General features: G+C 41.7%; 1 protein-coding gene across 3 annotated transcripts in view; it reads left to right on the forward strand.

The window, feature by feature from the left end:
- The window catches only part of KIF13B (kinesin family member 13B), a 118,585-nt gene that overhangs the window by 10,158 nt on the left and 83,609 nt on the right, over nucleotides 1–24,818 (forward strand). For all 3 annotated transcript variants that reach the window (XM_015622253.2, XM_033513126.1, XM_033513125.1), the window contains exon 2: nucleotides 956–1,049. In XM_015622253.2, the coding sequence (XP_015477739.2) occupies nucleotides 956–1,049 (94 nt within the window). The remainder of the gene's footprint in view (nucleotides 1–955; nucleotides 1,050–24,818) is intronic.

A 24,818-nucleotide genomic window follows, 5' to 3' on the forward strand; every position in this document is an offset into this window, starting at 1 on the left:
GGTGTGAACAGTGTGTCATGGCCATCAGAATTGCACTTGGGAGCCCTTTCCAGGGTTAATGTCACTGCTCAGGGATGTGTTTGTGTCCAGGCTCCATGTCCTGGGTGTCTAACAGTGATTTTGGGTGTGAGCAGTGTGTCATGGCCATCAGAATCAGTGTCTGGAATCACTTTCCAGGGTTAATGTCACCATGCAGGGATATGTTTGCATCCAGGCCTCAGGTCCTATAGCAGTGACTTTGTGTGCAGGCTGTGTGCTTTATCCCATACCTAACTCCATTTGTCACTGGGTGGGTACCTTGGACTGCTGTCAGTGCTATCTGAAGCTTTTATTTTGCTTTCCCCGCCTCTACAGCCGAGAATTCTCACACACTCCAAATATCCTCATTACTCATAGTCCACATCCCACTGCTTGGCGTCACTTGGGAGAGCTGGACTTGCCGGGAGCCTGTGGGGGAAGGACAAGCCCTTTTCTACGTGCTTGCACCTAAATTATTTTTGATGGGACTTGAATTTCTGCGAGCAGGTGCCCCAGGACTGACAGCTGGCACCGTATCACAGCAGTGGCCGGGGAAAATGTGCTGCAGATGGCAGGGGCAGCTTTCCCTGTGAGGCATTGAGGGAGCAATAAGAAGAGCTGTCAAAGTGGTACCAAGCCTAAATGGTCCTTTTCCCCCAGAAGAAATTTCATACTGCCCTTGTATATGCGGATTGTCCTTCAGTTAAACCCAAATGCTTTTTCTTGCTTTGAAAAGAGTTCTTGCTTTAAAGCTGGACAGAATCCATCCTGTCAGAATATCCCTAGAAGTGGAATTTGGCAAAAGTCCTGTTTCTATTCTCTGGCTGATGGGTGGCTGTCAGACTGCATGAATAAATTTGGTGTCTGGAGGAAGTAATGGTGTATATAATCCCAGTGCTTTAGGAGCAGCACTTGACACTCTCTCATTTCTTTATAGAGCTTGATCTGCATACAAAATGTGTGGTGGATGTGGATGCAAACAAGGTTATTCTTCACCCAGTAAACACCAACCTTTCAAAAGGAGATGCCAGGTAAGATTTTTGAATTGGGAAGGTCAGGCTGCATAAATTAAATATGAGTCTAACAACTCGGATATGTAGGCCTTGATAGAAGGCTTTTAGTTAAAAAATTATGTATATTCTTTCTGCACTGTAATTGCCATCATCCATAAAATAAGGCTGATTTTTACCAGGCTGTGAAGCTGCTTTGAAAACCTTGAGCATTTTCTTCCTGCTCTGTTAGTGGTTAATGAGTCCATGAACATTCTTTTTTTTTTTTTCTTGTGTGCTGCTATGGGACAGGAGAAATGCAAATCTGCAAAACAATTTGAGCAGAGCACAGTTTGTCATTTTGGAATTAAATTAATTTTCAAAGTTGTTTTCTTATAATGGGTCATGGTGTAAGAAGGTGAATGGGAACATTCTGATGGAGCTCTAGGAGTTTCTTGACAGTGAGGAATTCCATGCACCAAAAATCCATGAAGTGGCTGAGGGTAAGGGACCAGTTTGTGTTGGAATTGCCATTAATCTATTAAATTACTGTGAAGCTGAAGAGTCATGTAGTAAGTGACAGAGTTAAGCTTGTGACTGTTTAATTTATTGCTTGATGCAAGGGGAGGAAATGAGAAAATACATGCATGAAACAAAATAATGGTGCAGGAAAAGGCAAAATCTGTTGCTGGATGTCTGCAGTCAATCATCTGTTTTCTGGGGTGGGGGGAAAAGGAAGAGGTCTTAAGGGTAACAGAGGAAAAAATCAGTTAAACAGAAAAGCTTTGTTTAAATTCTCATGTGACACTGAGCTGTGTATCAGGGGCCAGTTTTCATTAACTGATCTCTGATAATTTCAGCTCTTCAAACCCAAGTGGTAGTAAATGGAGAAGTGAAGAGATCATCAGGTGCAATACCTACCTTCCATTGTCATTAGCTGAGAGAGATTTATTACAGATAGTGGGACTGGAGCTTTAATAAGCTGCTTAAAACCAAACAGGCTGTGTGTGTGGGGGGGTGTTTTTGTTTGTGTCAATATCCTTCTCCTCCAGAAACATGTGCATTGTTCAGCTGCCAAAACCCTACATTGATTTGAGCCTCTAAAAATGGCAGGAAATTGAGATTCTCAGAAGCCAAGTCAGCCACAGCTGGATTAAAAACGTTACTCGTAGTTTCTCTAAAACATGGCAATGAAATGCCTGGTTTATAGTCCCTAATATGTGTTTAAAAACATTCATGGGGCAGCCACACATCATGCAAATCGTGTCCCTTGGCAGGGGAGGGCTGGGTTGGCAGTGGCTTGAGGTCCCAGACAAGGTGGTGAGCTCAGTGTGAGAATCCAGTGCCAGAGTGAAGAATGCTTCATTTGCATCCTCACAAATGGCCATTGCTAATCTAAGCAGGAAGCATAGGAAATTTATATGGGGTGATTTAATAGGAGAGGGGAAAGTGGAGGCCCATTAACTGCACTGTGGGTTTGCCTGCACACGGTGAGACAACACATCTGAAAAACACAAGCTGGAGCGGGGAGGGTTTGGAACAGGGTCTTTTTGGAACAGGTTACACCCCTGAGAGGCTGCTGCTGAATTGTCTTGGCTTCTGCAGCTCCATCAAAGGAATCTTAAATATCAGCTCAAGGAAAAGGTTGCAGTTTTGTAGTTGCAGTTTTTCTAAGTCTGGGGCTTAATTTATGCTCAGGTTCTGCTTCCATTTCCAAATTCACCATCAACTACTTTGCCTTCTGTTGCAAAATCAATTCCTTTGGATTTCAGAGTTTTCTGGTGTCTCAAGTGAGCTGAAGGAATTCTGGTAAACCTTTTAACTAAACAAGGAAAAGAGAAATAATTGATATTGTAAATACACAGTTCAGGTGCTTGCAGAGCAGACCAAGGTTTGAAAACCTCCAGTGATTTGCTGCTTTTATCATTGAGATGCCAGGGCCAATTTAGGAACTGGGAAAAGAATTTTAGAAACAGAGCTCTGTGCTGTCACATCCCCACTTGTCATGAGTCAGCCTTGCTCTGGCAGGGAGTGACATTTGGAAAAACAACCCATGACTTTTGGATTTAAGCATTTTTTTTCCCCCACTTCCATCCTCTCTGGGAGAAACCAAGCCTGGGAGATGGGGAGAAGCAAATAAATCCCCCAATTTGAGGTGTGTGGGACCTGACTGTTGCATAGGGCAAATTGTTTCTGTGTAATTGCCACTGAAACGTTCTCAAGTCTTCAGATTTCTTTCTTCACAAGAAAAGCGTCTATAGCTGTTTCAAATTTGGCATTAAAAATTAAGGAATGTTTTGAAAATCCAGTGATAACTCATGGACCTCACTTTTTCTTGTGTCTACAAACTGAATATATTATTTATACACTTCTCTAGAGACTTGAGGATTAATAAGTACATGTAAAACACTGGCTCGTAAAAGAAGTCTCATTTCATATGGCTGAAAAAAATCTGGTATTCTCCTGTTATTCCTTAACCAAGAAATGACCTCTCCTGAGCTGGAGAGAGGCAGCAGTTATTTTATTGAGCAATACTTAATGTTGTTGTGCAGGTTTCAGTAACCTGATCACGTACAAAAGATCAATTTTAAAATCCATGGGATGACCTTCAGGCTGGGCAGGCTTTGCTGTTAACCTTGGGCTTTTGGGGGGTGGCTTTGATTGGGTGGTGGTTTCTCATGTTAAAATTAAAATTACAGAGTGTGGAAATAGTCACCCTTTTCTTTAGCTGCCTTCACAAAATTAATTGTGACAGATCTTCGAGTTCTGTCACAAATTTCCCCAAATGACCTCTGTAAATCAAAACCTCCCCTCAAGGATGTGAGAAGCTCCAGGGATTCTCTGTGGATGGATAATATCATTAGCATGACTTGTCCCCTCTTTTGTTTGCCTTCCTGAGCTGTCTGCTCCCTCTGCTCTCCCCCTTGCAAAGGTCAAGGCTGAAGTTCCTTTATCAACTCAGGATTTACTCTGTGCTGCAAAGATTACTCACAACATTCTCACTCGGTGGCTGGGGCTTGGAAGAGGGTGTGAACTCGTAGTGATTGAAGTGGGTACAGAAGTCCTGAGCAACAATTGGAATGTTTATGGGAATTAATTTTTTGGAAAATCTCCAAATTGACTCTAATTACTCCAGGTTCCTTTGTAGCCTTTTTATTTTTCTTTTTTTTTCTTTATTTTTTTTTAACTATCAATTTGCTTATGTGCTAATTTGGCATTTCCCATACAAGACCTGTTAAAAAAGATTGAATTTATTTTATTTTTTTTTTGACAGATCAGACAAAGGAGGTCTATTCTGTCTTGCAGACATAACTGTAATTGATGTGTAACTGATATGAGCTCAGAGATCAGTGGTGTATCAGTCTGGCACAGCCCCGTGAATCAGCCATGGTATTTGTAAAGCAAAGCATTCATTAAATCTGCCCAGCAAACCACCTCTGAGCCTTTTTATTAAGAAAAAAATGCTTAAAAATGAAACAAGTGCTGACTTCACTGTACTTTTGTTGCAGTCTGTGGTTTCTAGCTGCTTTCCCTCTTGTTTTGCAGAACAGAGAGATTCCAAAGACTGGCACAGGGTAAAAAAAAACTCTTCCAAGGAATGAGTGCAGCTAACTGGAGCTGACAAGTGTGTTAAACCAGGCTGGGTTTTTCCTCTTCAGCTATTGCAATGTCTTTATAATTAGTGCTTTGTAGTAGATAATTCAGTAATTGAGGATCTTTATAAAGATTTGCTTTTAAGTTATCTGTTTCTGGATTTAAACCACAAATACAGGTTTTTTTGCTCATCAAGTCGTGGTGCTTAAACTCAATTTGGTTGTTTTTAAAGAGCTCTGGAAATTGAGAAGGGGTCTGTTGTTCTCTTAGGCTTGAGGATTTTTGTAGCCTTGCAGCAGCTGAGCTCAGTGATTTCTGCTTTGATGAGGAACTGGGTGAAGCCCAAGTATATTTTACATAGGAAAGAATATTTTTAGAAGACTCTTCTGCCATTCCAATTCCCGTTTTTTTTCTGAGATGTATGACAGTCCTGAAGAATGTTGTGAGGAGATGGGGCTTGGAGCTAGGATGGTGGAAAATGTCCCTGACCATGGCAGGGGGTTGGAATGGGATGAGCTTTAAGCTTCCAACCCAAACTGTGATTCAAGTGGGTAATAAATTGGTGATTTCAGGTGGATGATGGACTTCAGGCAGCGACTGGGTTAAAATGAACAGCCCAGTGTGTTAAAACTTCCCGGAATTTGTCTTTGGACTGAAGTTTCCTTCTTCTTACAAAGCTGAAGAAGCTTTTATAATCCTTTTGAAGAAATTAAGATTAGGGGCAATTCAGACAGAGTCCTGGCAAAGATTTAGATACCAAGAAAATGCTACCAGAAAACAAGAATTAGGGTCTCAAGGACTAAGCAACATTAATTCACTTTTTTTGTAGGGTTAAGTGCAAAGTGGATGAATGGTAACAAACACACGTGACTTCAAATTTAAAAACAAACAGATTGGTTGCTAAAAACTGGAATGGGGTGTTCTTGCAAGCCCACACAAGCTCCCTGTGCTCTCTGTGAGCCAGGAATCCCGTGCTGCAGAGGCAGGATAAGCTCCTGCTTGGCACTGCCCGAGCAGTTACACAATGTTGGGTCTGCCCAGAGCAAGGTGAAGCCGCTTTCACCTGCCTGGGGTGTGTGGGTGACTCCTTAGCGTGACTCCAGAACTCCCCTTAAAGCTGATAAAAGCTGGAAATAAGTCATGACTTAGCAGCTCTTGTGTGTGAGACCTCGAGCTCCCTCAGTCATAATGGGAAATGGGGATTTTAGCGTGGAAATGCCCGAGTGGTGAGGTGGCAAAACTGAGCGTAATTCGATTTCATGTAAAAAATTATAGATAAGGGAGTGTGTTGATTGGGGTGAAATAAATATATAATATATAAATAAATAAATGGGCTCCAAGCCCCATCTCCTCACAACATGTTCTTCAGGACTGTCATACATCTCAGAAAGAAAACGGGAATTGGAATGGCAGAAGAGTCTTCTTAAAATATTCTTTCCTATGTAAAATATACTTGGGCTTCACCCAGTTCCTCATCAAAGCAGAAATCACTGAGCTCAGCTGCTGCAAGGCTACAAAAATCCTCAAGCCTAAGAGAACAACAGACCCCTTCTCAATTTCCAGAGCTCTTTAAAAACAACCAAATTGAGTTTAAGCACCACGACTTGACGAGCAAAAAAATCTGTATTTGTGGGTATAGTAAAGTAAACTGGTTTAAATCCAGAAACAGATAACTTAAAATCAAATCTTTATAAAGATTCTCAATGTACATTGAGTGGAAATACAATGATGAATTAAAAAATACCTTTGCGATGTGACAAAGCATATATACCATAGGAAAAAAAATACTATATATATATATACTGAAATATATATATTTCAGTGAGCTATACAAGGAATATATGTGGAATGATAAGCAAAAATTCCAGTTAAAGAGGGGTTTGTCAAAAGTTGAGCACATCATGGTCCAGTCTACCTGTGCTCTGTATGTTACAATTTTTTGCACACAAACATCCATTTGCCTCACAGAGTCAAGATGCATAGAGGGGAAATGCTGACAGGATTATATAGATGTTCTTAAATATGTAAACATCTATGAACTGGAAAAGTTGACTGGTAGGAGTAACCAGGAAAAATTGACTTTTAAAAAATAACTCACGGCAGCAGGAGCGTGTTGGGGTGCAGACTTCATTTCCACCCTAGGAAAGGACATGCAGAATCAGAAGAGGACATACTGGATCAGAAAAGGAGATAAATGTAGGAAGGCATTGCTATTTATGGAATAAATAATAATAAATAATCTGCAGAACTCCACACTCCCAAGAAAACAGGCAATTACTGGTAGAGTCATGGAGAAATGCCCACATTTTCTTGAAAATCACCCAGCATCTTGCCTGATGTTAGGGAAGAACCACTTGGAGAGCTGTCTCATCTCAGGCATCTGTGTCCCCAGCTGTTCCTGCACTTGGCTGGGGAGTCTCAGCTGTTGGGCACCACCAGAAATGGAATATTGGGCTCACTGAACCATTTGCATGCTGTGGTACAGTTGCTATTTGACAGCAAAGCAATTTAAAGGGAGAAATATTATTGTCTTTAAAGATGGGTGAAAGCTAATTGCTGTGCCTTTGCTTCTCCACATCTTTCCTGGCATTGTATTAATTCTGCATAAACCCCTCGGGGTGGGGAAAATTCAGATTAGGACGTGTGGGAGGGACACACAGCAAGCAGGAATGGCTCCCTTGGCTGAGGTGTCACACTGAACCATAAAATTCTGAGAAGGAAAATTTCTGGGTTAGATGTTAGCCCAGTGTTGTCATCCAGGGAACAGATTTGTGCCATGTTTTCATGTGCAGCAGTGTTCCAGGAAGCTGGAGGGGGCAGGGAGCGTGTGTGGATTCCTGAGGCCGAGAGCTGACATCCAAAAGAAAGGGAAGTCTGCCTCTCTTGACATCTAAACTGGTGGTTTTTGGGCAAAGAACAGCTCACAGGAAGTTCATGTTTGCAAAAACAGCGCCGTGAGATTTTCCTGCGCTGCCAGCTTGGCCTCCGTTGCATCCCTGTTCAACTCTTACTTCAAGCATGAGCTTGTTCTGTAAAATTACAGTTGTTTCTGCTGGACTTTATTGGTTACTGAACTGCCTGAAGAAGCTGGAAGAGAAGGGACAAATAAGGCTAATTTAAAATTGACAGAATAATTTAAGTGAGTGAATGAAATTGTGGTGGAAACATTGCTTTTTTCCAATCTACCATCAAAGCTTATTTTGTAGGAAGTGGTATTAAACCTATAATTTGGAGGTGAACTTGTGCTGGGGGAAGGTTTAGGTGGGTATTAAGAACAATTTCTTTGCTGGGAGATTTCAGGCATTGGAAGGGGCTGCTCAGGGAGGTGCTGGAGGGATCCTGGAAGGGATTTGTGTGGATGTGGCACTTGGGGACATGGGGCAGTGCTGGGAGAATGGACTCAATGGTCTCAGAGGACTTCTCATAATTCCATGTGCACTAAGGCTTGACTGCATCCAGCTCCCAGTCATCTGTTTCTCTCAAAATTATCTTCTGATGTAAAAATTATATGACTAATGATATGATCAGGCTAACTTCTGATGAGTTTCTGCAGTACCTAGAAATCATTTTGTTAAAAGAGTCCTGGGGGGACATCAGGACTGGCACACAGGGCTCTGCCGCTGCACCTCCCAAGGCTTTGGCTGCACAAGGGAGAAATTAATTTGCACAAGGAGGTGAAGGCTCACCTTTTAAAATCCTTATCTCATGTAAAATTGAGAAGTGGGAGTTCTGCCAGGAGAAAAAGGGGGTTGCTGCACTTCCAAGCTGTGCTTTTGAGGAAGTGTTTGCTCCAACTCACGTGCCTTGACTGAAGTAAAAGTGAAAATCCAAGACTCAAGCCCTCCACTGATTTTTGTGGTGGATAAAAAGTAAACAGAAGTTTTGAACTGTGCTTGTGTGTGTCAATGTGATTAAAACAGACCTGTAAGGTATTTTGTATTGCTTAACTAAATAAATGGTGAGACTTGTGTTAATGATTTCTTTTATAGCCGATTCCCTTCCCACCAGCTGGGTCACACCTATTTACATCTACTTTTTCTTATGGCAAACATAGTGATAGCTAATTAGGATTATCTGTTATTTAAAAGCATTGTGCCCATGTGAGAAGTGAAAATTGCTTTAATATGAGCTGTATCCTCCTGAAGTGAGAATTGGGTGGCCATGTCACTACTGGAATCATCCTTGGCCCCCTTATATTCCTTGGATGAACATCAAAGAGGCTTTTTCTGGCCTTGCTACTCATTTGACCAAGTTGGTAATAACCTGCTGCGTTTGAGGGAAAGATCAAATAGATGAAAACATTAATTTGTTTCACGTGATGTGATCTGAAGTACAACCCTCAACTTGTGCTTTATTGATTCTTAATCTCTGGTGCTTTTTCTCCTTAAAAAAACCCAAAACATTTGTAAAGTGCCTTGAAGCCTTAATTCTTCACTAAATTGAAGGGTTTTGCTGTGCAATCTAGCTGCAGCTTCTGAAGTACTCATGGGATTATTGACCTGCTTGCAGATGGCATTTGGAGGGGGGTGGTGATAATTGCTCAGCATCCAGTCCTTTGGGAAAACTCCTCTGCAGCTGGCAAAGGCTCTTGGCTGGGATTTCTCCAAGGAGTTGATTTCTGCTGCAAACAGAAAGTTACCTGTAATCCCTTCCCACAGTGGTACCCTGCAGTAGGGACCACTTCCCAGAGCGAGCTGGGTTCTTTTCCCGAAAAAACCTCAACACAACCACAAACCAAAACCAAAACCCCTCTTGGTGCCATGCTGAAGCTATTAGAATGAATGTGTTTAATATTTGAGTGGAATGTAGCTTTTATTGAACCATTTATGGCAATTTTGAGGGAAATGTCTCAACAGTTTTGATTTTCAAGCCCACCTGTGTTCTGAAGCTTCCAGTAACAGGTTGTTGATGCTTCAAAGAGACTGTGAAGTTTTAATTGTTTTCTTGGCTTGTTAAATCTACAAAACAGACAAATTCTTTTGTTTTAAGCAGTCTTTCTTTCTCTCTCTCCATATATATATATGCATATGCATGTGTGTATATATATCTGTGTATATATTTATATATATCTGTGTATATATTTATATATGTGTATATATATATAACTCTTCTTATGCTCAACCAATTATTTTTTTAAAAAATGTTTGAGTTTAAACTCCAAAATCTTGATCTCAGATTTATATAATGAGATCAGAAAGAGTTGCAAGAAAAGGATATTTCCCACTCTCCAACACGACTGACTGACTAGTAATAACCAGGATAATTTTGTGTACAGCTCTCACCCTCTCTGTTGCAGTCATTTTGATTGTGTAGATGTGTCCCCCAGGCTAATTTGAAATAAGATGATGGGAATGGTCAGGGTTGAGCTGCTTTGGCAGGACAGGGTTTGATGCTGTCCTAAGGAGGTGGATGATGCCTCATCATATTATCAGTGATTGTATGGTCAACTGGAAGGCACAGGCAGATAATGCTGCATATAGTCTTCTAATTTCCTTGTTTTGGAAAATGGAATAGGAAAACTGTCAGGGTTTGTTTTCTAAATTATATAGAGGCTTAGTAAGAAAAGTAAGGAAAGGAGAAACCTCTTAGTGTCTTACAGACATTGGCCTGAGGAAATTTGAACCAGTGTTTAGAGTTGCTTAAGTGCATCAGTTTGAGGTAATTTGTCCTTTTTTGTTGTGATGGTGTTAATTTTAGGATGGCAGTGTTGCTCTTGATGCTACCTATGGGGTTTAATCTGATTTTGTCACCAGCTCTGTAAAGTCTGAAATAAAGGTATGGAATGCAGTGGAACTTGTTTCTCCGTGTGTTTGTTACAGTAAAATGAGAAAATAGGAATTGCTGTAGCACCTCAAGATTTGCCTGAAGACTTGATGTTCTTCTACCTATTTGAATTTCAGGAGATGAGGAGAAACACATCAGGCTTGTTTGTTCTCCTCCTCCTGTGAGGAGAAATCAGCAATCAGAAAATCTTGTAGGTATTTCTGCTTTCTGTTTTCCATGAGCTCTGCCTGCAGGAATGCAGCATCTGCTGCTCTTGCATGGGCAGCACCCTTCCCTCTGCTGGGAATGCTTTTCCTTCCTGGAAAGAAGCTCTGGAAGTCTGGCTGTTTCTGGCCTCCTCCTAAAAGGAGCACTAAATTTTGTGTTGTTGCCACTTTGGAAGTACCAAACCATCTTCCTTTGGTTGTAATTTGCATTAAAATAAGTTGTGTCTTTATCCACTTCTTTTGTGTGGAGCAGGACAGATTCTGGGGCTATAAATCTGGCTGTGGGATGAGTGTTGCATTCACTACTCTGGGAGTATGTGAAATAAAATGACATTTTAATTAGTGATCGAAAGTTCATGGCAGCCTTGATAAGCATTAGGTTTGATAAGCATATACTGCCTTACAAAACTAATTATCCAGCTGGAACTCCTTTGAGGAGAGGAGCAATCAGGGTAATAGTGATTTTTTTTTGGCTAAAGGAAGAGGGCTGGACATGAAGGACATCAGGAGAGGAAGGATGGACTTCTCTAAGAGTGGTGCTGCACTAGGGGATTTAAGTTTTGCCTCAGCTCTACCATATGTTCCTTATCTGACTGCGAACTGCAGATTCCTCTCTTCCATTTCAAGCCTCTAAAATAAATCTAGCATTTTTCCCATTTTTTTGGTTGATATCCAGTCCAAGAAACATTTTACTGTGTGGGAGGGTGGCTTTTTATTGTTTGAGGAGGATGGTTTTTGGTTTGTTCTTCTTGTTGTTGTTGTTGTCGTCTTGGGGTTTGTTTTGTTAGGGGATTTTTTTGGTCTTTTTTTTATTTCCCCAGCAAGAAGCTTCCTGTGCTGGTGTATAATTAATTAGGTCACATCACTCAGTGGGGCCAGAACTCTGGGCCTTTATATTGTGGTAGTGACGTAAGGAAACCCTATATCTTAATGTGTATTGTCTGAGGTTCTTAGGCTCGTCCACTTACTTGAATTTTCAGCCTTTTGGAAAGCACAATACCATTTTCTTCCTTTCTCCTCAGGGTTTGTAGCCTCATGCCAGCATTTTGTTCTGTCCCTCAACAGTTGTAGCCTTGCTGTGCTGGTCAGATAAATGAAATGAAGCAACAGGATATCCACTCAGCTTTATCTGAGTAGTCCTGCAGTGACGAGCACTTCCAGCTCTCTGGATTTTTTTAAAGCATAACTTGCATATGTTTACGATCTGAATTTTATCTCTATTTGGGAGCAAATATAATCACTCAGAAAATAATACCTAATATGAATAACTCCTATGAAAATTTAGCTCTGATCAAACTGCCAGAGGGATACTGGGAGGGAATTGTTCCCTGGGAGGTTGATGAGGCCCTGGCACAGGCTCCCAGAGTGGCTGATCCTGGATCCCTGGAAGTGTCCCAGGACAGGCTGGACAGGGCTTGGAGCAACCTGGGATAGTGGGAGGTATCCCTGCCCATGGCAGGGGTTTGCAAGTGGATGATCTTTAAGGTCCTTTCCAACCCAAACCATCCTGGAATTCTATGGCAGTGACATTATCCATTGTTTTATTCTTCTGTTAAACCTTTTCCTGGTTTGAAGACTCTTCTCCCTACTCCTCTGAACTTTTGGAATATATTGGAATATATGTATGTCACAGTCTATATATTTCTGATTCCTTCCCAAAAAATGCACCTAAAGATACTATCTTTGCAGAATTTGCAGCAGTGGCACCAGGGAAAGGGAGAATTACAGTATGCTCTGCAGAAACTTCAGAGGTGTGAAGTAAAAAGAAAAAAAGAGAAAAACCACATGCAGATTTTGTGGCAGAGAAGAGAGAAATAGAGATGGTTGTGAGAGGAAATATTTTTCTGGTCTCAGAAACCACATTTGCACCAGCTGAGGCTTACCAGCATCTCTACTGCCTACAAGTTTTCTTACTTAAACACCTGCCCTAAGCAGCAAAGAGGCTGTGAAGCAACTTCACACTGAAACCTCCCACCCTTGCTCTGCTCCTGCCAGTGCAAATCCTCTCTGCAGAGTTTGCACACGTGGTTTTATCTCTCCCTGTCACCACTGAGGTATCTTCCTGTGCTGCTAAGAGTTTAATTGAATTGCAGGAGGAGCACTGGCAAGCCTTTCTCAGTGTTCCCAGGAATTACGTGGGATTAGCAGAACCGTGGCAGGTTCACCCTGCACAGGAGTGCAGATGCTACAGAGTGAGCTCAGTGCTGTGTGCTGAGCAATTACTGCAGCGTGTGAACACAGGTTTGGAATTGGGTATAGTCCTCCATGACCCAGTTTCTGGTGATAATTAAGAATCTCATGGTTAGAGGTAGCGAGGTGTTTTATTTGTGAAGGTGGCACAAGGTGAAACTGGTTGAGTTCTCTGAGAGTGTGATGTATATCCTGGTATGTCCTGGTACAGCTTTTTGTGAAATTGTCAGTCTTTGGAATCATGGAATGGTTTGAGCTGGAAGGGACCTTAAAGACCATCTCATTCCACCCCCTGCCATGGGCAGGGACACCTCCCACTGTCCAGGCTGCTCCAGGCCCCATCCATCCTGGCCTTGGACACTGCCAGGGATCCAGGAGCAGCCACAGCTTCTCTGGGCAACCTGTGCCAGGGCCTCACCACCCTCACAGGGAGGAATTCCTTCCCAATGTCGCACTTAAATCATGCCCTCTTCCAGTTTGAAGCCATTGCCCCTTGTCCTGTTCCTCCAGGCCCATGTCCCATGTCCCTCTCCAGCTCTCCTGAAGCCCTGGAAGGACCCTGAGCTCTCCCTGGATCCTTTCCTTCTCCAGGTGAGCACCCCCAGCTCTCCCAGCCTGGCTCCAGAGCAGGGGGGCTGCAGCTCTCAGAGCATCTCCATGGCCTCCTCTTGCCTCTCTCCAGCAGCTCCACGTCTTCCTTAACTGGGTCTCCAGAGCTGGATGCAGTGTCCCAGGTGGGGCCTCACCTGTGTGGGGCAGTGAGGGAAAATCCCCCCTCCCCTGCTGCCCACGCTGTGGGATGAGCCCAGGAGAGTGTTGGTTTTCTGGGCTGAGGTTGTTGTGTACTCTGTATTCAAACATTTCCTCATACCTTAGTTTTGTTTGTCCCTTACTCCCTGCTCAGGTTTCTCAGGTGAGGTTTTCCCAGGTCAGGCCATGCCAACAACCCCTTTCCAGGGCTGAGATTCCCTGTGCTCTGTGGCAGCTCTTTTGCTGAGCAAGATCACCTGGCTGCCTCCAGGTCAGAGACGTGAGAGGCAGAGGAGTCCTGGAATAATTTGGAATTGCTGTTGGAATGATGGCAGGCTTACTCATGGCAGTCTTGAACACAGGGATGTGCCTGTGGAGTCACAGGCTGGAAGGGGCCTCTGGAGGTGTCTGCTCCATCCCTCCCTCCTCAGGCAGGGTCTGCTGGAGCTGTTTACCCAGGATTATGTCCAGATGTATTTTTTAATATCTCCTGAGATAATTTATGTGTCTGTATATTAATAAAACTGTAAATTGTTTGTATACTGTTGAAGAGTGACCTGATTCTGAGTGGAATTTGGATTGCACCTGCCTTGCTGAGATTTGGGAGCTAAGCTGACAGAAGTCAGTATAAATACCAGCTGTCACTGGATAATTGTGTCCATAATTAATATGTTTGAAAGTGAGAGACAAGTTCATTTTCAAGGCAGTAGTGATGTCAGCAGTTAATTGTAGCTTCATTTGTGAGGGGTTGTTGGCCAGCCACAGGTCTGCACCTTTTGGGAAATTATATTTAGCTGGACATCTATCCAGAAACTATAAAAATTAATCACAGTTATTTAATGTTCATCTTGAGTAATTATCTTCTAAATGAAAACTTAGTTTATACCTCATGTTGAAGTGATATCCAGAGAAATTTCAATTCAAGGAGTGTTGAGTGCTTCTTGTGTTATTGGCTGCTTTGGCTTGTTGTTTTGTGGGCACAGCCTCTGCATGACATCCTTTGTCCTAAAAATCCAGGATTTAAAAATGACTATTTTTTTCCTTCAATCATTTTTCGTTTGGGGAAGATCTTGCCTGAGTTTTGGTGTAACCTCTGGGAGGTTTTTTAGCACATCAGTGATTATAACCTGCAATAAAATGTGCCAGACAAACTCCCGGTTACCATGGCTTTTGAAATAACATTTTATCTCCTTACATTTTGAACATTAACTACTTGGATCCTTGAACCCTGACAACGGCAGATGCTGTAAAGTGTTTTTTAAGTTTCCTGTAAGGAAAAACGTTGGAGAAGATTTGGACAGATGAATTCAGATACTGCAGATGAGGTAGAAAGATGAGTGTTTAGGAGCTCATGGTTCTAGTCATGCCTGTGCCTTAGACTTGCAAATTTTGGCAGATATAATCCCAGAGACTTCACTGGCACTAACAAGTTCTAAAACTGTTGCCAAGTTGCATAAAAGTCATTAAACCTCGTTTATTGTCAGGATTAATGCTTAGAAAGAGCTTGATTCCTCAGGGAAAAGTATTGAAATCCATCCTTGCAGAAAAATGAAGTTAATTTTTATCACAAAAGAAAGAAACTTGACAGTTTAGTCTCTCCTGGCATCTTAAGGCCAACAAGAAGCTAATTACAGCATAATTGTGGTTTCTCCTGCTGTTGTCCCATCTGTGTACAGTGGTTTATAAAACATTATAAAAATTGATGAAATGGCCAAAAGTTGAAAATCTTTGAAGTTTTGCAAATGATTGTTCTTGGAATTATGACTGGAGTTTTGGAGCAAGTTTTCTTCTGTGTTTGCAGGGGAACATAATGAAGAATAATGAGTTTGTAGTCAGACTTGAAAATCTATTTTTGGGAACTCAAAAAGGAGGAAAAATCTTATGCTGAAACAGTTATTAAATTTTTAATTATAATTTGAAGGATGTAATTTGAGGACTTTTAAAACCTATTTATAAATATGATTCTTTTTGAATACAGCACCAAAGGCACTATGGAAAATGAGTAATAATGGCAGGACTACAGCATAAGATACTTGTTTTTCCTTAAAAGGAGATATTCAGTTTATTATTTGAATTCCAAGTCGCTGGAGCCTGTTCTTACGTGATGCTTTATAGGGAATCTTTTTCATTGCTAAACCAACTGAATATACTCAAATTATGGCTTCTCCTAGAAGGTTCATTTGTAGCCTTTTTCTATTATTAAATGCTAAAAGGAGAATAAAAATAACCAGACCAATGGTGCATCTGAATTTGAGGGAGATTTTCCTCTGTGTCTCAAACCTTGTTTCAGTTTTTGAGTGACAGAAGGGAAGGGACCCCAAAATGGCCTTGCAAACTCCCTGGAGGGTGACCTCACCCTGTTGCCATGGTGGTGCCTCTTCCCAGGAAGGGCACAGTGCCCAAGACGAGGCAAACTTGTCCAAAGAGAGAATTATCTGTTGCTGCAGGATTTTATGGTGATCACAAAGGATAAAGAACAGCCCACTGGAAGTGATTTCTGTGCCTTCAAGATGATGCTTGTTCAGGAGGTGCCTCATTTTCCCCTTCCCAGTCATTTCCCTTCCCTTTCATCCATCGTGTTTGTGATGTAACAAATGTGGACAAGCAAATTGTTGGCTTGATCTGAGTGGAATATATCAAATTATAGAATGGCTTGGGTGGGAAAGGACATTAAAACTCATCCCATTCCAACTCCAACACCTTCTGCTATCCCAGGTTGCTCCAAGCCCCATCCAGGCTGGTCTTGGACACTTCACAGATCCAGGGGCAGCCACAGCTTCCCTGGGCAGCCTCTGCCTGTGTTTTACCAGTTCTGAGGTGTTTTGGAGAGCACAGTTCTCATTCCTGTCTGGTACATCAGTTTGCTGTCCAAGAGGCAGAGTTGGATGGATTATTGAGTTTTTGGGTTCCAGTCAGCTGTTAAATGCTGCAGAGTACTTCTAACACCAAACTGGGGTGCTTTTCTCCTGTTTTGGGCCTGAGTAGCACTTTTCTACCTCTGAGCTGCTAATGAAGGGTTTTTAGGTTTGGGAAGGCCAACCCCAAACCTGAGCAATTCTGAGGAGGCATCAAACCCAGCATTTTCTGCCCTCTTGGGTGAATCTCCCTTTTTAAAGGGCGTGCTTTTCCTGGCCTGGTGTTCTTGCCTAGGTGACCACAGCTGCTCTAAATGTTTTATTAATTTTTAATTAATGCAAAGCCATTAATTACTTCACCTATAGCTTGGAGTATTTGATGGCATCAGTGAAGTGAGCAGCTTTGTCTGCTGGCTCACAATTCTCCCCAAAGCCATAAAATACCTGCAAGTGCTGGAGTTTCGTGTTAACCTCCCTCCAAGGTTTACCTTGTCATTTATCAGCTGAAACAATGCAGCCATGGAGAACTTCCAAGTCCCTTTCTTCACAGCAGTGATCCAGGCAGAGCAGGTTCCTTCCTGTAAACACTCACTTTCCATGCCACAAAGTCTTTATTTTTAAAAGCATCTTTATTAGGAGTCACCTACTGCTGCTGTGTCCAGGATTTTTTTAGTGTGTATGATCCTTCTGTGCTGTGGAAAACTAAACTAAACTTTCTATATTCTTAGAGAGTTGGACAGGGTGGATTGAATTGAGGTTTTTTTTAATTTTTTTTAAAATGTTTTTACATGCTGTAACTTTTTATTCCTGGTAGTTAAAGGTAGACCTTGCACACAGAGCCACCAATGCATATCATGTTTATCTGATGAATCACTGCTTCAAAATAGCCTATTCCCTTTCATCAGGTTTTTAATTAGCAGTGGTTGAGGATCTGATGCAGATGGAAATATTGTTGATCATCTGAGACTGCTTATTGCAGTGAAAGATTTACTGCTGCCAAGTCTTGTGGTGTCAGCAACAAAAGTGATGCTGGTTCAACACCCCTTCCTTGAAATCCTGCGAGGTAAATAGGGGTCAGTTGAGTTGTTTGAAATGACAGAGACACTTTCTAATAATCTGAGTGATTAATTATTCCCTGTTCTACCTTCTGTCCCACTTGTTTGGTGATGCTTTCTGCTCACCTGCTGGCACTCGAGACTTTTGATACCATGGAGATTTTGGCTGAGGATCTGTGCTGCTCTCATGTGAGGATCCCTCTTTAAATGGAGTGTTAGTGTAGCAGTTTCCTTGACAGAAATGTGATGTGCCTGTTAGTAAACTTATTCTTTCTATTTAGCCAAAGCCAAAAAAATAGAAAGAATTTTTATTTCTGCCCTTTGGTAAAATTCAGGTGCTTTTTGAGTTTTTTGCAGTAGTCATTCTCTGAAAACAAGGCCATTTGCTGTGCTGTAGCCTTGCATGTTTACTTTTTGCCATGGCATTTTTCATTCTGGGGTTTTATTGGAATAATTCAGTGAAACATCCTTTCCCATTATATAAACCAGGTAGTCTTTAAGGTGGGAGAATGGAATGGCTTTAGCTGCTTATCTCTGGTTTCTTAATTCTTGATAGAGAGATCTCAGGAAAGGTTTGTAAGACACCTTAGGATAGATAGGAATGAAGATAAAATGTGATATTTTGTGTGTAAAATACATTCTGTCAGCGTGTATTGGTCACATTACTGAAATTACTTCATTTTGCTGAAATATTCCTTCACACAGCAGGTTTTAGAGGCTGAGGGATCATAAATAGTGAAGTATTTTGTGTGGTGGAGCTACCAGAGGACCACTTGATGCAAGGGGCTGCAATCACCCTGGAAAGCTGTGTTGTGACAAGGGAAAGTTGGCACAAGAACCAGGTGTATGAAAGCCTAAAACTAGGAAAATACAAATGGGAATTTATCTGTACCATTATTTAGGACAAAGGTTATGAACTATTGGAACTGACTGTGGCAGGTAAGAGTTCCTGTTGTTGTTGGAATGAGGATATGTTTCAGAAGGGAGCAGTGATGCCCAAATGTTTTAATTGTGTGCTGTAGGTGTTTCCAAGGTCAGGTTGGCTGTGTGGTGCCTCTTTCCAGCTTTAATATCTCTGAATATTGAGAGGATATCATGGCCAGACTTAGTGTGGTGTGGGTTGGAAGGGACCTTAAATCTCATCCTCTGCCATGGGCAGGGACACCTTCCACTATCCCAGGATGCTCCAAGCCCTGTCCAGCCTGGCCTTGGACACTTCCAGGGATCCAGGGACAGCCACAGCTTCTCTGGGCACCCTGTGCCAGGGCCTCCCCACCCTCCCAGGGAACAATTCCTTCCCAATATCCCATCCATCCCTGCCCTCTGGCAGTGGGAAGCCATTCCCTGTGTCCTGTCCCTCCATCCCTTGTCCCCAGTCCCTCTCCAGCTCTCCTGGAGCCCCTTTAGGCCCTGGAAGGTTCTGGTTGCCTTGGCAGGAGCAGCTCCATGAACAAACCTCAGTTAACGTGGCAGGAGGGAAAGGCAGGGTAATGCTTTGGTTTTGGGCCTTAAGAAACACCATCTCCTTTTTCTTCCCTTCTTTCTGAAGGCCTGCAGTGCTGGATGAAATGACTTGTGCTGTGAAATTCTCTTCCTTAGGTTGGCATGACTGGCAATAAAACAATAAAACACGGAGCAGGGAGGGGGGATGTGAAATACTGAGTTCAGGCTCTGCTGCCAGCACAGCCTTGGATAAGTTACTGTTCCCCTTTGTCATATCCATGCAGTGGGAACAATGCAGGAGGCATCAACAGACTTGTGGTTCTTTTATTTTGTTCAAGAAATAAAAAAAAAAAATAAAGGAAGGCTTCCCATTTATTACATCTGTTTCTGAATCATCTGGTGTGTGTCGATGGCACGGGGAGCTGAGTTAATGTCAGCAAACCCCTGGGCAGATGCATTTGAGAACCCACACCCAGCCTGATCTAAGATTTATAACATTTAAATGTAGATATTTTTTAAATATCGTGCTGTGGTAGTTTGATAAGACATTTTTAAGAACATAAAGCAAATAAACTCACTGGGCTTGAAATACTGCCTGCTTCGTTGTGTATTGGTAATTAATGGGTTTCTGGGCTCATTAGTTAAAGTAAGCAGGCTTATTTTTATTTTATTTGCATCAAGTACAGGGATGTTTATGTGTGTAGCTGTCCATGGTTTTCTTTCTAATGAAAGGTTGATTCCCATTAAGGGTTGTGTCATTTGAAAGATTTTTGTATTGAATTTTTCCTTGAAGTGCATGTAAGTCATTGGAAAAAATTACATTTAGCAGTTGAATTTAAATAAGCAGTTCCATTGGAGAAGAATAAATAGGAGAGGGTATTGAGAGATCTGAATATTTTTTTTCCCCTGCTAATTTCTTTTGGGTTTGCTCAGTGATTTTTAGGCAGGCCAAGTCCTCTGCCTGATTTCTGAAAGGAGCCTTGGACTTGACACAAGCCAGGACCCTTTGAAAGTCCAATAAAGGGGTTGAGAGTTTAAAAATCACTTTCTTGGTATTGGAACCGACTTCAGCTTAAAAATAAAAATCATACTAGGTACTCCTGATGTTTGTAATGTGCATGGGTTACAAAGGAGCTGTGTTGCAGCAGTGGCAGCCTTTCAAGTAGCCTCTTATAATACAGCTTTATGCCTGTAACATATTTTCTCTTCCTTTCTTTTTGCAAGTCATGTTTTAAGCACATTTCTTTCCCTTTCAACTCTGGAAGGTAAATGTAATGTTTGAAACGCTGTGTTGTACTTGGAGAGGCTGGATTTTCCTCTTATTCTGTGAAACAATAAATGGAAACCCAACTCTTCCCCCTGGGAGCATTCGGTCATTAAATTCCTGATGGGAAAACTGAAGTGCAAGAGAGAAAATAGAGGTGTAAGGAGGGAGATGTGTGCTATGAAGGGGTTTTGTCAGGTATTTGCTTTTAACACAAAAATGTTTTGAACATTCTAAGTGGGCCAAGTGTTGGAATTTGTTCCAGCCCTGATTCTTCAGAGTTTCAAAACCCTGTTTTGTTTTGGTATCGAAAAGTCCTTTTGGTTCTACCCAAAACCAGGTGTCTGGGGGTGCCTGGGCAGTCAGGTGAGGCTGCATCCCAGTGCTGCTCCAGTCTTGCACAAATGCTAATTTATTAATTGTACTGAGGAGGAGGGAAGGCCACCCCTCCTCCCCTTTGATTTATTATTGTGCCACTTGTACAAAGTGCTTTATTCCCTGGAGATTGATTCCTGGACGCTGTGACCAACAGTGCTTTGCTGTCACCCCTCAGTCCAGCCCTAAACCAGGGCCAGGGCAGGTTGTCCCCAAGGATAAACCCCCTCTGCTCATCCTAAAAATGCTGGAGTAGTGAGAAATCACAGGAGGAAGCCCCCTTTGTGCTGCTGTTCAACAAGAAGCTGCTAGTGATTAATTAAGCAAAGAAATTGGGTGTGATGAGTCTGCAGTGACAGTCCATCGTTCAACATCCTGTCTTCACCCTGTGCTTAAAATAGCACCTTAAATTTCTGTATGGCTTTATTTTTATGGGAGCTTTATGGCTTTATTTTTATGGCTTATGAAATCCTGGATGGCATGTTCCAAGAGTGTGGGCAATTCTAAAAAGGGCAGTGCCTGTTGCTGCAGTACCTGCCAAGAGAAACTTTCTTGCTGTGCCCTGTTTTCCTGAGGCATCAAGTGACCAAATTGAATATCCAGCATCTTTTCTGTGTTTGTTGTTATGCTTGGACAGACTCATTCAATCAGCTGCATGAATGAGCATTTAAGGGTTTTATAAGCCAGAGTGGACAAATTATGGTAATTAGACATCTTGTCTATTTTGTTATCATGGCTGCAGAACAATAATGAGGTTAAAGGGATACTGTCAAGGTGACAAAGGTACCAGAGTGTCTTACCTAAAACCTGAGATTTTTCTGCTGTATATATCTGAATACTTTGATTTTAGAGTGTTCTTTCTGCCTGTATTTAATTTCATGACAGAGGGAGAGAGAAGGGGCAGAACAGTACAAATGTGTGGTGTGAAATCTGTATCAGCTTCTTATTTCTTGGAATTTGTCTCTTTTAAATGATGTCAGACAACTTGACAGTATCTAAAGTTAATTTTATACAATAGGTCACCTGTAATGCTTCTAGAAATTCATAGCTCACTACTGAATGTGGCAAACATGCATTTAATATTACAGAAAACTGAGTGCAATAGAAAAATGGGTGTTGCTGCTTAGGAATGCCAGTGTCTTTTATATGGGCTTTGCTAAATAATTGTGTTTACATGGCTGAGAAATTGATGCTCATAATCAGAGGTGATTAAAGAAACAAAAAAATGCAACCAGCTGAAAGCCAACCAGTTTAGTAACATCAAAAGTGGTTAATAAATTAGTTGATATCATGTGTTAAAATCCAGCCTGTGTTCAAGCAGAACACAATAATAGCCAAGGACAACAAGGCTGGTTTTTTGAGGAGCTCACTCAGCTGGAGCATGTTATCTGAGCTTTACATCAATATCCCTTTGCTTTTTTCCTCTCCTGTACTGTGTCAATTCTTGTATTTACTTCTTACAGTGTCACAGTTTTTTCTCTGAAAGTCTGATACTCATTTCAGACATGTTAAATTTGTTTTCTTTTCATCAAAGTCCTTTCCCCTTGCAAAAAAAAAAAAAAAAAAAAAAAAAAAAGATCAGGGAGGGGGACTTCTTTTACCCACCACTTTCAGTTGTTTTGGGGAAAACAGCTGTTAACTATTTTTTTTGCAACACAGGCATCGTCCTAGAGCAGCTGACCTTGGATAGTCTCCCAATCTGCCTGCAAAATAAGGAGTTTTCCTTTCTTGTTTCTGTTGGCAGCAAGAGGAGGAGGAGGAGGAGAACCTGGTCTGTCTAAAGGGGTGGGTTCCTGTGTTTTTAGGGCTGGCTGTGGGAGTGGGCCATGGATGTCCTGCACTGGCACTAAAGGCTCTGCAGAAGAAGGTCTGCTGTCTTCAAATGCAGATTTGTTCATTTTGGCCTCACAGGCTTTTTAGAAAATTGTGATGGTTTTATTAAATGGGAGGGATGGAAAAAGCTGAAAAACATTTGTAGATGGTGTAGCAGTTAAAAAATTCTGTCTCATCGTGGCTTCAGCCAAGAGCAAGGGATGTGGAAAAGGAAAGTGTGTGTGGCTGCTCAGAGTGATTGTGTACCCTGGTGTCTTCTCATCTCCCTGATCTCAGTCCTGTCCTCCAGATGGCCAGACCAGACTGGTGACTCTCAGAGATAATTTTGGCTGTTGATTTTCCCCCTCTCCCTGTTGAGAGAGGAAATACTGGTTACATGTCTGTGTTTTCTCTGCTGCAGCATACTTCCAGTCTGTCTCTCCAAATCTCTGCTAGCTGCTGCTGTACAGCAAACTTCTTTGTGAAGTTACCAGTTTGGGGATTATTTTTACCCCCAGTTATTATTATTGGGGATTGTAATTATTATTGGGGATTATTTTTACCCCCAGTTACTGTTTTTATGACTAAATGATGGTTTGCAGTGGTGGACAAAGTGTGAGCTCTGTGGAACAGCTAATCCACAAATATTCTGTAGTTTATTTTTAATGAGACTTCTGGTAAACTTTCATGCCATAATAAATATAATAATAATGTTTTCTTTAGCAGATTGTAGATGTTGGGTATGTTTTGTTCTGTAAGAAAGCAACTGAGGTGATACAGTCCCAGAATTTGGGGGAATTACAGCCAGGAAAACGTCCCCATGGAAATGAAGATGGTTGGGTTTATTTGATATAAGTGGATAAAGAATTGTTGTAACAAGGAACTGTTGTTAGAAAACATTTTTTATGGTAATGACACAAGTGGGAAGGAGCTGAGCTTCAGGTTGCATGTTGGGTTCCAAATGGGATTGTTGGGTTTTTGCAGTGACCATGAAGCTGCTTTGTGAGTGATGCAGTCACCAGGGAATCCAGCAGGACAGTTTTAGAGGAATAATTTAATTAATGATTCTCGTTTTGTCATTCTGTATGAAGAGCTGTGTGTTGAGCATTAGAGGTATACTCTTTAATGGACAATTCAGTATTTGGCTTCCAGCTTCTCAAAATGGTCTGATGTCTTTTGGATTTAGAAGAATAAAGTATGGGTGATTATAAGAGCAGTTGCTTCAGATTGAGAGTAAACCAGTCCTGTTCATCTGATAAAATTCCAGTATCTGCCTGTTTATCAACACAGATATCCACAGCTGCTCTTTGTAATTCAGGATGAGCAGAAGGTATTGTTGGGCACCTTTCTAACCTCCAGATTTCATTTAGCAGTAGCAAAAACAATGCATTTCTTGGTGATGTGTGTGTTTAAAATAATGAAAAGAGATTCTCAAGCTACAAGTAGACATCTGCTTTTATTCTTGTTTTAGGGAACTGCTGTGCTCAGTGCTAAATCATGATAGTGTCACAAGAAGTGCTTTTGCATGTGCTGTGCCATATGAAGCACAGTCAAGCAGGCAACAAGTTGAATCTAAAATCAAAATATTTTTCAGCCAGAAGAGACGAGCAGCAGGCAGCCTGGGAGTTCAAAGTTAGAATTCAGCAGGAAACATCCTTTGGCTCTGTTCAGTGCACATGAAAGCCTCACATCCCATCCCTGTTTATGAATACCAGCAACTTGCTGTGTAGCCCACACTTTGCAGGCTAAAAATAACTTCTCTGCAATGCAAACTTGGCACCAGCAGCTGGCAAGTTTATTTGGTATCACCTTTAGGTGTTTTTGGTGTTTTTTTTCAGGGAAATTAATGATTCCTTTGCTGTGTATGTGAACTATCACACTATTTAATCACTGAGACCACAAAATACAAAACTCTTTTCCACATGGCACATATGAGAATTTGTCTTTGAGAGAGATCTTTGGAAAAGAGAAGTTTTAAGTGAAATCAGCTGCCAGCAAGTGTCTGGTGCTGGTGGCTACTGTGGGATGAAAGAATGGTGTGAGGAGGTAAACATTAGTTCAAATTTTGGATTGGAGTTGATTTTTCTATCTTCTTTTAAGTTTTTACACTTCTTAGAATTTCAACTTTCTTCAGAGAGTGTTGTGCCCAAAATGAGCAGAACTCATGTGGAGCACAGGCTGTGTTTCCTTCAGGAAGAAATGATACAAAATTCACTATAATCCTGGTATTGTAGTGACGGTAAATTATTTTTAAGGGTTACAAAAGTGCACAACTGCCTGAAAGGAGTTGCAGTGAGGTGGAGGTCAGTCTCTCCTCCCGGGTAACAAGTGACAGGATGAGAGGAAATGATCTCAGATTGTGCCAAGGGAGGTTTAGATCAGACATTAGGAAAAATTTCTTCGTGGAAAGGGTTGTCAAGCATTGGAACAGGGTGTTCAGTGCAGTGCTGGAATCACCATCCCTGGAAATGTTCAAAAAGTCT

This window comes from Parus major, chromosome 3 (genome assembly GCF_001522545.3).
Source record: "Parus major isolate Abel chromosome 3, Parus_major1.1, whole genome shotgun sequence".
Taxonomy (NCBI): domain Eukaryota; kingdom Metazoa; phylum Chordata; class Aves; order Passeriformes; family Paridae; genus Parus; species Parus major.